Genomic DNA, 14,433 nt, shown 5'->3' on the forward strand with positions numbered 1-14,433 from the left:
TCACCTTCCTGGCCTAGTTCTCACTTCTGAAAAATATTGTTGCTCAGGCCGGGCATGGTGGCTCACGCTTGTAATCCCAGCACTTTGGGAGGCCGAGGCAGGCGGATCGTGAGGTCAAGAGTTCGAGACCAGCCTGGCCGACATGGTGAAAACCCGTCTCTACTAAAAATACAAAAGTTAGCTGGGCATGGTGGCGCACGCAGGTAGTCCCAGCTACTCAGGAGACTGAGGTGGGAGAATCGCTTGAGGCTGCAGTGAGCTGAGATCGCGCCACTGCACTCCAGCCTGAGCAACAGAGCGAGATGCTGTCTCAAAAAAAAAAAAAATACTGTTCCTCATTAAATTTTACAGAGTATCGGAGGCAGGATGGATTTATTGCATACGTTGCTTCTGTATTTTATGCCATGAACTATCTGGGTAATTTGATTCTTTTCTGCTCATTCTAGGTTTGTGAAGTTTTCTATGCCCAGTGTTCCTGACTTTGAAACGCTCTTCTCACAGGTTCAGCTTTTCATCAGTACTTGTAATGGGGAGCACATTCGATATGCAACAGACACTTGTAAGCTAAATAACATTTTATTTTCCATTGAAATTACTTTGCCCTTGTGGTTATATTTATATTTTCAATGTTTTGTTATTGTATCTAGTTGCTGGGCTTTGCCATCAGCTAACAAATGCACTTGTGGAAAGAAAACAGGTAAGAAATACTATTCAAGCATTCCTAGTTGCTATAATATGTAACTAGCTTGTACAATGCACTACTTTATAAAGATTCCAGGTTAGTACTGAGCATCCAACACCTGGATGTCTGTGGTCACTTGAGAGCACTCACAGCCATTGCTATTAGTATAGGTAGCCCCAGCATCCCTTAAGTGAGGTGGAGGCACAGGGAGGTGTAGCACCTCAGGGAGGCTGCTGGTGGTGGAACTACCAAGTAGTTGGAATTACCAAGCTAGTACCCTTTATGTTGCAATAGCTGGATTTTATCTGTTACCTTTTTTATTTTAACTTTTAATTAGGACATTATTTTAGCCTTACAAAAAGCCTCAAGAATAATATAAAAAATTCTCATACATTTCACCTATATTCTCCAAATGTTAACATTTTACCACACTTACTCTTTTTTTTCTCTCTTCCTCTCTTTTTTTCTGAGCCATTGGAAAGTAAATTGCACGTGTTGTTCTTTATCCCTAAATACTTCAGTGGGTAAATCCTAAAAATTAGGACATTCTCTTACATAGCACAGTATAATAGTCAGCATCCAAAAATGAACTCTTTTTTTTTTTTTTTGGCGGGGGAGACAGAGTCTCGCTCTAACGCCTAGGCTGGATTGCAGTGGGGTGATCTCAGCTCACTGCAACCTCTGGCTCCCGGATTCAAGCAGTTCTCCTGCTTCAGCCTCCTGAGTAGCTGGGGACTGCAGGTGCACGCCACCATGCTGGCTAATTGTATTTTAGTAGAGACGGGGTTTCACCATGTTGCCAAGCTGGTCTTTGACTCCTGAGCTCAGGCAATCCGCTTGCCTCGGCCTCCCAAAGTACTAGGATTACAGGCGTGAGCCACCGCGCCCAGCTCAGAAATGAATGTTAATATAACGCATCGACAAATTGACAGACCCCATTTAGATTTTCAGCCAATAAAAAGGACTGTCTTTTGCTAAAGGACATTAGTTGTTCAGACAGTGTCCGTGTAGCAAAAGAAAACCTTGGGCCATGGGTTGCATTACATTGCTGTGTCTCTTTAGTGTCCCATAATCTGGAATAGTGCTTCAGTCTTTATCTTTTATAATAGTAAGTTATAATGTGGATTGTTAAAGAAAATTTATTTAGTTATTTATTTTTTTGAGATGGAGTCTCATTCTGTTGCCTAGGCTGGAGTGCAGTGGTGTGATCTCAGGTCACTGCAACCTCCACCTCCTGGGTTCAAGCAATTCTTGTGCCTCAGCCTCCTGAGTAGCTGCGACTACAGGCACGTGCCACCATGCCTGACTGATTATTTTATTTATTTATTTTTTTTAAGAGAGAGTCTCTCTGTTACCCAGGCTGGAGTGCAGTGGCACTATCTCAGCTCACTACAGTCTCTGCCTCCTATGTTCAAGCAATTCTCCTCCTTCAGCCTCCTGAGTAGCTGGGATTACAGGCACCTGCCACCATGCCTGGCTAATATTTGTACTTTTAATAGAGACAGGGTTTCACTCTGTTGACCAGGCTGGTCTCAAACTCCTGACCTCAGGCAATTTGCCCGCCTTGGCCTCCCAATGATTTTTGTATTTTTAATAGAGATGAGGTTTTGCCATGTTGGCCAAGCTAGTCTCTAGAACTCCTGACCTCAGGTCATCAGGCCACCTCAGCCTCCCAAAGTGCTGAGATTAGAGGTGTGAGCCACTGTACCCAGTCAGGTGTTTATTTTTAATTTGAAAATGAATTTAAGATTAGTGGTTTGAAAGAGGCTGAAAATAGAACCGGTTGTTATTTTGTAATACTAAGTAAACTGTCTGAAAGAGATGGTTAAGAAAAATCACGAGCTTTTGGAAAAGCTGTAAGTTATTGAGATATTTTTAGTCTCTTCTCTCCAAAAATTGATTATGCCTCACTTGACACCTGGTCTTGTTATTTATACTCAGGGCAGGAAACAGTCCTTTTGAAATCTATGGTGTTAGCTTTGGTGGTAATTTACTACCAGGTAAGGACTAGACTGCCCTATGGGAAAATGCCAACATCCCTATCCACAAGTAATTTTCCTAAGCATAAGCTGTTATCTCTTGTATAATCAGTGATTTGGAAAGTTTTCATTTGTTTAGATGTTAATACAATGAACTGTTGAGAAAGTAATATTGTTTTTGATTATTGATCTTCATTGTAAAAATAAAAGATTTTTATGATTTAAAAAATAATGCTGAGTTACTAAAAATTCCAAGAAACAGCTTAAGAAAACGTTTTCTGACTTAAATGGGACAGAAATTTCCTGAAAGAGTATGGAAACCTTATATTGCTATTTAAAGGAACCTATCAATTAGTGTTATTTTTTATTTGTAAGTGACAACATAAGATCCAATGTGCTGCCATCTTTGAGAACTTATCTGAAAGAGATGTCATTTCTGACAGCCCCTGCGAGGAATTGGCATCCTTAAGCAAGCCATAGACAAGATGCAGATGAATACAAACCAGCTGACCTCAATACATGCTGATCTCTGCCAGGTAAGCAACCAAAGTGTGTGATTCACACCAGGTCAGAGGTGTAGGTTGTTTATGGGCTGCCTCAACATCGGGTTTGATAAACCAAGGCAAGTTGGTGGATACTGTGATGTGTTATAGAAGGTGGAATATATAGATACATCTATTATATTCAGGGGGGTGCTGGATGCAAACTCTAGGATGGGGCTCAGATAGTAAGCTTGTGGAACCAATAGCGTAATTAATAGTTGTACATTTTTTTTTTTTTTTTGAGACGGAGTTTCGCTCTCGTTACCCAGGCTGGAGTGCAATGGCGCGATCTCGGCTCACCGCAACCTCCGCCTCCTGGGTTCAGGCAATTCTCCTGCCTCAGCCTCCTGAGTAGCTGGGATTACAGGCACGCGCCACCATGCCCAGCTAATTTTTTGTATTTTTAGTAGAGACGGGGTTTCGCCATGTTGACCAGAATGGTCTCGATCTCTTGACCTCGTGATCCACCCGCCTCGGCCTCCCAAAGTATTGGGATTACAGGCGTGAGCCACCGCGCCCGGCCACATTTTTTTTTTTTGAGACAGTATCTTGCTCTGTCACCCAGGCTAGAGTGCAGTGGCGCGATCTTGGCTCCCTGCAACCACTGCCTCCCAGGTTCAAGCATTCTCCTGCCTCAGCTTCCCGAGTAGCTGGGACTACAAGCGCGTGCCACCATGCCCGGCTAATATTTTTATTTTTAGTAGAGACAGGGTTTTGCCATGTTGGCCAGGCTGGCCTCGAACTGACCTCATGAACCACTGCACCCAACCCTAGTTGTAACTTTTTTTAAAATCCTGAATCATTTTAAAAATTGTGGAACCGAGTGGGTGCAGTGGCTAACACCTGTAATACCAACACTTTGGGAGGCCAAGGCGGGCAGATGACGAGGTCAAGAGATCAAGACCATCCTAGCCAACATGGTGAAACCCTGTCTCTACTAAAAATACAAAAATTAGCTGAGCATGGTGACATACACCTGTAATCCCATTTACTCAGGAGGCTGAGGCAGGAGAATTGCTTGAACCCAGGAGATGGAGGTTGCAGTGAGCCGAGATTGCGCCACTGCACTCCAGCCTGGCAACAGAGCAAGACTCCATCAAAAAAAAAAGAAAAATTGTGGAACCTGCCAGACACGATGGTTCACACCTGTAATCCCAGCATTTTGGGAGATTGAGGCAGGCAGATCACCTGATGTCAGGAGTTCAAGACCAGCCTGACCAACATGCAGAAACCCCATCTCTACTAAAAATACAAAATTAGCCAGGCGTGGTGGCACGTGCCTGTAATCCCAGCTACTTGAGGCTGAGGCAGGAGAATTGCTGGAAGCCGGGAGGCAGAGGTTGCAGTGAGCTGAGATCATGCCATTGCATTCTAGCCTAGGCAACAAGAGCAAGACTCTGCCTCAAAAAAAAAAAAATTATGGAACCTGATACTTAACACAGCTAACTTCTTACACCTTAAAATGTTATTCATTTATTTATCTTGTTTTGTGATGTTCAAAGTCAAGAAGGCAAAAGGGTGTGTATATAATGAAGTCTCCCTCCCACTCTGTTTGCTAGCCATCTATTTCTTCTCTGCAAGGTAACTTAACTATGTTAGTAATTTCTCGTGTATCCTTCCAAAGACATTTTATGGACTTAAAAGCAAACATGAGTCTGGGTGCAGTGACTCATGCCTGTCATCCCAGTACTTTGGGAAGCTGAGGCGGGTGAATCACCTGAGGTCTCTCAGGAGTTTGAGACCAGCCCAGCCAACATGGCGAAACCCTGTCTCTATTAAAAATACAAAAACTAGCCAGGTGTGGTGGCGAATGCCTGTAATGCCAGCTACTCGGGAGGCTGAGGCAGGAGAATCACTTGAACCTGGGAGGCGGAGGTTGCAGTGAGCCAGGATCATGCCACTGCACTCCAGCCTATGGGACAGAGTGAGACTCTGTCTCAAAAAACAAAACAAAGCAATGCTGTTTTATTCTGAATGGCTAAGAAAATGGAGTACAGGTTGAGTATTCCTAATCCAAAAATTTGAAACCCAAAATGATTCAAAATCTGAAACTTTCTGAACACCAACATGACACTCAAAGAAAGTGCTCACTGGAGCATTTGGATTTCAGGTTTTCAGATGAGGGATACTCAACTGGTATATATTCTGCAAATATTCCAAAATCTGAAACACTTCTGGTCCTAAGCATTTCAGATAGGAGATACATGAAATGTGTTGACATTTAGATCATTTTAGTCAATAAAATGTAAAACAAAATTATATGGAAATTTCTAGAATCTATGAATTTTTTCCTTCTGCTAATACCTGCCAAAGTAAAATTAAAGTGGTGATTTACTATCAATTTGTTCACAGCTTTGTTTGCTAGCAAAATGCTTTAAGCCTGCCCTTCCGTATCTTGACGTGGATATGATGGATATCTGTAAAGAGAATGGAGCCTATGATGCAAAGCACTTTTTATGTTACTACTATTATGGAGGGATGATCTATACTGGGCTGAAGAACTTTGAAAGAGCGCTCTACTTTTATGAACAGGTAATCATCTCTCTAAATGTCCCTGAGGTTGTTCTGAACTTGTGTGACCAAAGAAGTGCTCCCATAGGTTTGTGGCTGGAGTGGACTGATCCCGGGGCCTCCATTTCACGTGGTGGTCCTTTCAGAGACTGCTTCTCTGTGATCACATACATGGTGGTAACCTGATCCCTAAGTTGAGGAGCAGTGCCAATGCACAGAAGAGTGCTTGTGGGTGGGCGCTAATCTAGGCTTTGCCACTTACACCTTATCTGATTTGGGATAAGTTATGCCATCTCTTGACCTTTATAGCTTCCTTTGCATTTAAGAAAGAGATTGAACTTGTTGATCTTGGATGCGTCTTCTTATTCTAAAACCAGGTGTGGTATTTTGTTAAGTTTTATTTAATCAGTGAAACATTCTCATTCAAAATGTAAAGGGTATAAAGGAGTACACACCTTTACCCACTCCCACCCTTTCTGTGTCTGTGTAATGAAACATAATACACAATTTGGTAGACTATTCTGGAGGTTTACTCAGAATCTGAAAAAGATATGTACAGTATGGATTAATAAACCAGTTGTCTTAAGGTAAATTAGTCATATTTCATAAGTTCCTATTTAGTTCATAGCATGTATTAAGTAATGAAGGATATTTAAAACCCTTCAGAGAGTTCAATTTAGGTAGAATTCTAACACATCACACACACATACACACACACACACACACACACACACACACACACACACACACCCCGTGGCTCTGAGCCATACTACAATGAGTGGTTGATGTGCCCTGTTGAAGGTACCTGAGAAGGGCCACCATAAGGTGCCAGTAGGCAGAGATGATGGTGTCATTTAAGTACATGTCTAGTCAGGTGACTTCTCTTTGAGTCTACACGTTCAGAAAATTATAAAAATGCATTTCATAGCCACTGGATGCATTATCATTGCTGTAGCTGAATATAGTAACTCATGAGCAAACTGATCTTGAAATATCAAGATGACGTGGGCATTAAAAAGACAAGAGACAGCCGGGTGCAGTGGCTCTTGCCTATAATCCCAGCACTTTGGGAGGCTGAGGTGGGTGGATCACCTGAGGTGGGGAGTTTGAGACCAGCCTGACCAACATGGAGAAACCTCATCTCTACTAAAAACACAAAATTAGCTGGATGTGGTGGTGCATGCCTGTAATCCCAGCTACTTGGGAGGCTGAGGCAGTATAATCGTTTGAACCCTGGAGGTGGAGGTAGTGGAGGTAGCATTGAGCCGTATGGTGCCATTGTACTCCAGCCTGGGTAACAAGAGTGAAACTCCATCTTCCCACCCTGCCCAAAAACAAAAGGCAAGAGACGGCCAGGCGCAGTGGCTCTCGCCTGTAATCCCAGCACTTTGGGAGACCAAGGCAGGCAAATCACCTGAGGTCAGGAGTTCAAGACCAGCCTGGCCAATATGGTGAAACCCTGTCTCTAATAAAAATGCAAAAATTAGCTGGGCATGGTGGTGGGTACCTGTAGTCCCAGCTACTCGGGAGGCTGAGGCAGGAGAATCTCTTGAACCAGGAGATGGAGGTTGCAGTGAACCGAGATCACGCCACTATACTCCAGCCTGGGTGACAGAGCAAGACTCCATCTCAAAAAAAAAAAGCAAGAAAGTGGCCGGGCGCGGTGTCTCACACCTATAATCCCAGCACTTTGGGAAGCTGAGGTGGGTGGATTGCCTGACAGATACGGTGCTTCAAGACCAGCCTAACCAATACGATGAAACCCTGTTTCTACTAAAATTACAAAAATTAGCCGAGCATGGTGGTGTGTACCTGTAGTCCCAACTACTCTGGAAGCTGAGGCAGTAGAATTGCCTGAACCCGGGAGGTGGAGGTTGTAGTGAGCCGAGATCATGGTACTGTACTCTAGCCTAGGCGACAGAGCAACACTTCATCTCAAAAAAAAAAAAAAAAAAAGGCAAGAAAGTGTGCAGTGCACTTAGGAAATATTTCTTTCACAAATAATTAAAATGTTAAAAACATTTTTGATGTTTATAGGTATAATCCTTTTACTTGAAAATAAACTGATTTCCTGATTTTGACCTAATGACAAGCATTGTCTAGTGTTAGTCTACTTCATACAACTTTGTTTTAATGATATGCTTGCAGTTGTAGATGATATTACCTTAATTTCAGAAAGTGATGTAGATTTTTTTACAGCTTTAGAAAAAAATTCCAAAAGTAGGGCATACTTAATTGAAAAAAAATTAGATCATGCGCCACTATATAAAGCAAAGCATCTTCTCGTACCACTCAGATTGACTAGGAAAAAATTTTTTAATTGAAAAAAATTTAGATCATATGCCACTACATAAAGCAAAGCATCTTCTCATAACACTCAGATTGACCAGGAGTTTATTAGTTCCTGATTGATGGAAATTGTAAGTTGATTCTGATATTTCACAATTAAAAGTGTTGCAGTGGGAAGCATTGTGTGTGTGTCCTCATGTACTTACATGAGTGTTTCTGTAGAATCATCTCAGATGAGTGCCTTACAAGCTCAGTGGTTTGGATTTTGATTTGGAAGATTTGGGCTGATTTGGATATGATGGTTTTGAAATAAAGTGAAAAGGCAGACACAAAATGGGAGAAAACATTTGTAGACCATATTTCTGATAAAAGACTTGCATCTAGAATATAAAAAGACCTCTTACAACTCAACAATAAAAAGACTAAAATTTTAAAGTGGGTAATAGATTTGAATAAACATTTATCCAAAGAAGATACATAAATGGCCAATAAGCACATGAAAAGATACTCATCATCATTTGTCATAAAGAAAATACAAATCAAGACCACAGTGTGATATGGTTCACACCCTCTGGGATGGCTAAGATTTCAAAAGATTGCCAATAACAAGTGTTGGTGAGGATCTGGAGAATTTAGAAGTCTCAAAATTGCTGACAGGAGTGTAAATGAAACAGTCACAGTTTGGCAGTTCCTCACAATGTTAAACATAGTTACCATGATGACCCAGCAGTTTCACCCCTTAGAGCATGACCACTAACATTCATAGCAGCATTATTCATAATAGCCATAAGGTAGAAGCAACCCAAATGCTCATCAACAGAGGAATGGATAAAATATGGTATATCCACACAAAGGAGTATTACTCAACCATGAAAAGGAATGAAGTACTGATGCATGCTACAACATGGTTGAACTTTGAGAACACAAGTTAAAGAAATCAGTCACAAAATTCCACATGCTGCATGATGCCATTTATATGAAGTGTCCAGAGTAAGCAAATTTATAGAGACAGAAAGCAGAATATTGGTTGCCTGGAACTGAGGGGCAGAGCAAATGAGAAGTGACAGCTAACAGGTAGGGGTATGAAAATGTTCCAAAATTAGATAGTAGTGATAGTTTTGCAACATAGTGAATACACTGGGAACCACTGAATTGTATACTTTAAAAGAGTAAATATATTTTTTTCCTGGGGTGCCATGATATGATCTTGGCTCACTGTAACCTCCATCTCCTGCGTTTAAGTGATTCTCTCATCTCAACCTCCCAAGTAATGGGGATTACAGGCGTGGCACCACCACACCTGGCTAATTTTTCTTTTGTCTTTCTTTCTTTCTTTTTTTTTTTTTTGAGACAGAAGCTTGGTCTGTCGCCAGGCTGGAGTACACTGGCGCCATCTTGGCTCACTGCAACCTCTGACTCCCTGGTTCAAGCGATTCTCCTGCCTCAGCCTCCTGAGTACCTGGGATTACAGGCATGCGCCACCACACCCAGCTAATTTTTGTATTTTTAGTAGAGACGGGGTTTCACCATATTGGCCAGGATGGTCTCCATCTCCTAACCTCATGATCTGCCCAGCTTGGCCTCCCAAAGTACTGGGATTATAGGCATGAGCCAGTACACCTGGCCAATTTTTCTGTTTTTAGTAGAGACAGTTTTACCATGTTGACCAGGCTGGGTCTTGAACTTCTGGCCTCAAATGATCCACCCGCCTCGGCCTGCCAAAGTGCTGAGATTACAGGCATAAGCCACTGCGCCAGGCCCAAGAGTAAATTTTATAACATGTGAATTATATCCTGGCTCATGCCAAGAATCCCAGCACTTTGGGATTCTGAAGTGGGAGGATTCCTTGAGCTCACAAGTTCGAGACCAGCCTGAGCAACATAGTAAGACCCCCATCTCTACAAAAAATTTTAAAATTATTCAAGCATGGTAGCCCACGCGTATAGTCCCAGGTACTCAGGAGGCTGAGGCAGGAAGATGGCTTGAACCCCAGGAGTTTGAGGGTACAGTAAGCCATAATTACATTACTGCGCTCCAACCTGGATGACAGAGTGAGACCCTGGCTCTAAAAATTAAGTACATAAAAATAAAATGAATTATATGTCAATAAGGCTGTTATAAAAATAATGCGACATTTAAAAAGTATTACTGATTTAAAATGAAGGTGATACATGTGGTTGATTGCTATTTGCTACTGTGGCATGTTCTCATTACAGTAAGCATTCTTCTCTTGCCTAGGCTATAACTACTCCTGCCATGGCGGTCAGTCATATCATGTTGGAATCATATAAAAAGTATATTTTAGTGTCTTTGATATTACTTGGCAAAGTACAACAGCTCCCAAAATATACATCTCAAATTGTGGGTAGATTCATTAAGGTAAGTTTTTTAAATAAAATTGATTTCTTATGTGAGCATGTTCAGTATATAAAGAAATTGCAATGATACAGTTCTATAAATTTATTAAATGTTTGCTGGGAGCTGTATTTCAGTTAGAATTGCTTAACTCCATTCCAGTCTGTACACATTCTGGTCACCTGATTGGGATGGAATATTTCTCAGGAACCTGTTTTCAAACTTGTGCTCTAGATACTTATAGTTATAGATGTTTAAGCTCCTATAACAGTTGATTTACACGCCCCCGCCGCCCCCGCCAAGACACAGTCTGGCTATGTTGGCCAGGTTGGTCTTGAACTCCTGACCTCAAGCAGTCCTTCTGTTTCTGCCTCCCAAAGTGCTAGGATTACAGGTGTGTGCCACTGCACCTGGCCTTGATTTTGTTTTATTGTATTTCTTTATTACATTTTAGCCAGAATACAGAAGAACAGTGCTGATTTGATTGAACTTACTTTGCCCAAGTATTGGGAAATCTTACTAGAGTTTCATACAGAGGGAGGAAGACCATAAGCTTTGCTCACTGAACTTTGGATTCAGTTTTTACTGATAAGCTAGCTTTGGAACCATGTTTTAAAATGAAATTAACTATTTAAAAAAATTGTAGAAACACATCCTCATGGCTTAAAAAAAAAACTTGATTCTGCCTAAAGGGAGCATTAAAAAGAAATTTTTTTAGTAAAAAATTAGGCCAGGCGTGGTAGCTCATTACTATAATCCAAGCACTTTGGGAAGCCTGACCACCTGAGGTCAGGAGTTTGAGACCAGCCTGGCCAACGTGGTGAAATTCTGTCTCTCCTAAAAATGCAAAAATTAGTCAGGCATGGTGGTATGCACCTGTGATCCCAGCTACTCAAGAGGCTGGGGCATGAGAATCGCTTGAACCGGGGAGGTAGAGGTTGCAGTGAGCCAAGATCACACCACTGCACTCCAGCCAGGGTGACAGAGTGAGACTCCATCTCCCAAAAAGAAAAATTGAACAGTTTAAGAGGGTTAGAAAGTCACAATCTTTTTAATAATTTCACCCTGGCCGGGCGCAGTGGCTCACACCTGTAATCACAACACTTTGGGAGGTCAAGGCGGGCGGATCACAAAGTCAAGAGATAGAGACCATCCTGGCCAACATAGTGAAATCCTGTCTCTACTTTTTAAAAAAACAAAAATTAGCTGGGCGTGGTGGCACGCACCTGTGGTCCCAGCTACTCAGGAGGCTGAGGTGGAAGAATCGCTTGAACCCAGGAAGTGGAGGTTGCAGTGAGTCGAGATTGCGCCACTGCACTCCAGCCTGGCAACAGAGCAAGACTCCGTATCCAAAAATAATAATAATAATTTCACCCTGATTGCCGTTGTACAAAACTTAAAATTTTAGAGTGTCAGTTAGAACCTCTTAATGGGAATTTCTTGCTGGATTGTGGAAGATAACCAAGTGTCCTTTGCCTAAGAGTCCTTTAGTGGTGGGTCTCAGGGCTCTAGACTGCCTGGCCCCAGGTGGGGAGGAGGGGAAGGTGGTTAAGAGAGGTCCTTGGACTCCCAGGGAAGAGTGATGGGCAGGGCAGGATTAATGCAGCCTGACTCAGATCATTTTGGAGAAATCCAGGTGACCCCTGAGCCGGCCTGTTTTAGAAGAATGTTCATAAAAAGTAATGTCTTCATGCCTCAAGGGCATCATTCACAATAATTAGTAATTTATTTATGATATCATAAATGGTAGAAAGAATACAAATTCTAGAGTCAAAGTTTCAGCCTGTTGATAGCACCCCTCACGACTTCATCTTCCCGTGGGCCTCTGTACCCATTTATTAATATTTAGCATAGGGGCTAATTTGCATAAAATTCCTAAAGCAGTTCTGGCTTCCTAGCCACTGCTAGTTTTCTTTCGCCCAGGCTGGAGTGCAGTGGTGCGATCTTGGCTCACTGCAATCTCCGCCTCCCGAATTCAAAGGATTCTCCTGCCTCAGCCTCCCAAAGTGCTGGGATTACAGGCGTGAGTCACTGCACCCAGCCCCCGTCTTCCTTCTTGCTAGCAGAAGTAGCATATTGTTTCATTGCATCTGGTGAGGTATGAGAGAGAATGATGAATGTTTTGACTCCTTTCTTCTCTATGTGATTTATCAGTAGAGAAACAGACCACTGATAAAGATATGTGTGCCTTCACTAAATTCAGTGGGTTTTCACCTGCTGTGTTATTGCTTGTTCTGTACTACAAAATTTTGTTGAAAATAAATTATTCCATAGGACTTTCTATCCTTGGTCTTAAAAACCATGCATTGGCCAGGCACAGTGGCTCACGCCTATAATCCCAACATTTTGGGAGGCTGAGGCAGGTGGATCACAAGATCAGGCGTCCGAGACCAGCCTGGCCAGTGTAGTGAAACCCTGTCTCTACTAAATAAAAATACCAAAAATTAGCCGGGTATGGTGACAGGCCCTTAAAGTCCCAGCTACTCAGGAGGCTGAGACAAGAGAATTGCTTGAACCTGGGAGGTGGAGGTTGCAATGAACCGAGGTTGCGCCACTGCACTTCCACCCAAGCGACAGTGTGAGACTCCGTCAAAAATCAGGCATTTACTTTGGGTAAATTATAATGTGTAGGGTAACAGTTGGTTGTTACCGGACGTGTACTTGCTTGAAAAATTGTATAAAAATGTGTTTTTGCTTCCTATACACATTTGAGTCTTCTAAAGTTTTAATCTGAATTTTTTCCTCCTTTGCATCTTTAGCCTCTTAGCAATGCATACCATGAGTTAGCACAAGTGTATTCAACCAACAACCCCTCAGAACTCCGAAACCTGGTGAATAAGCACAGTGAAACTTTCACTCGCGATAACAACATGGGACTGGTGAAGCAATGCTTGTCATCTCTTTACAAGAAGAATATTCAGAGGCTAACAAAGGTGAGGAAAACGCCACCTTCACAGAGCAGCCGTGAGGTCTGGTAGGCAGGAACCATGTCTTTAAAGGACCTAGCTAGTCAGATGATTACATCCGTGATAGTGGCTGCTCTGTTTTTGGCATGATGTCCCAGTGCTAGAATGAAAAGAAGGGGGAAACATCCAAGGATTTTTCTAGCCCACTTTTTCTTTTTTGTTGTTGAGAAGGAGTTTTGCTCTATCGCCAGCCTGGAGTGCAGTAGCGCATTCTCGACTCACTGCAACCTCCAACTCCCTGCCTCAGGCCCCCCACAAGTAGCTGAGATTACAGGCACGCACCACCATGCCCAGCTAATTTTTGTATTTTTAGTAGAGACGGGGTTTCACAGTGTTGACCAGGATGATCTCAATCTTTTGACTTCGTAATCCTCCCTCCTCAGCCTCCCAAAGTGCTGGGATTACAGGTATGAGCCACTGTGCCCGGATGCTAGCCCCCTTTTTCTTACTAGAAAATCCAAGTAAGTCTCAACAGGTAGACTGCATGAGTAGGTGATGACATTGCTGGCTAGCTAGGGATGAGTTAAATCTGCCACCTCCGATGCCGAAATATTACTTTGTATTAACATTTTAGTGGATGTTTTTACAGGTTCCTCTTCTCTGTTTCTTTTCTATATATATGCATAGACTCTTCCAATTATATGTAATTGGGGTCATATGAACACTACATGCTATTCTTGACCCTGCTTTTTTTTTTTTTGAGACCAAGTCTCGCTCTGTTGCCCAGGCTCTGGAGTGCGGTGGTGTGATCTCAGCTCACTGCAGCCTCTGCCTCCTGGGTTTAATTGATTCTCCTGCCTCAACCTCCCAAGTAGCTGGGACTACAGGTGCACACTACCACACCCGACTAATTTTTGCATTTTTAGTAGAGATGGGGTTTCACCATGTTGGCCAGGCTGGTCTGGAACTCCTGACTTGAAGTGATCTGCCTACCTCAGCCTCCCAAAGTGCTAAGATTACAGGCGTGAGCCACTGCGCCCGGCCTACTTTTATATAGAAATGGGATCCCACTGTGTTGGCCAGGCTAGAATTGACTTTTGAGTCTTCGTTTGTGTTAAACTACTTGTGTACCTAAAGTTAGCAGTAATTTCAGTTTCTTGGGTACTGTT

General features: G+C 42.5%; 1 protein-coding gene across 4 annotated transcripts in view; it reads left to right on the top strand.

Annotated features, from left to right (window-relative positions):
• The window catches only part of COPS3 (COP9 signalosome subunit 3), a 33,971-nt gene that overhangs the window by 9,943 nt on the left and 9,595 nt on the right, over positions 1-14,433 (top strand). For 2 of the 4 annotated variants that reach the window (XM_064378198.1, XM_064378197.1), the window contains exons 3-8: positions 447-559; positions 648-697; positions 3,105-3,197; positions 5,556-5,735; positions 10,242-10,382; positions 13,118-13,291. In XM_064378198.1, coding sequence (XP_064234268.1) covers positions 447-559; positions 648-697; positions 3,105-3,197; positions 5,556-5,735; positions 10,242-10,382; positions 13,118-13,291 — 751 coding nt within the window. Of the gene's footprint in view, positions 1-446; positions 560-647; positions 698-3,036; positions 3,198-5,555; positions 5,736-10,241; positions 10,383-13,117; positions 13,292-14,433 lie in introns of those variants that run through there. The other 2 variants (XM_064378200.1, XM_064378199.1) reach the window with 2 other exon arrangements.

The sequence above is a fragment of the Aotus nancymaae genome, unplaced genomic scaffold (genome assembly GCF_030222135.1).
Source record: "Aotus nancymaae isolate 86718 unplaced genomic scaffold, 86718_ANA_hifiasm-v0.15.2.pri h1tg000018l, whole genome shotgun sequence".
NCBI classification, from domain to species: domain Eukaryota; kingdom Metazoa; phylum Chordata; class Mammalia; order Primates; family Aotidae; genus Aotus; species Aotus nancymaae.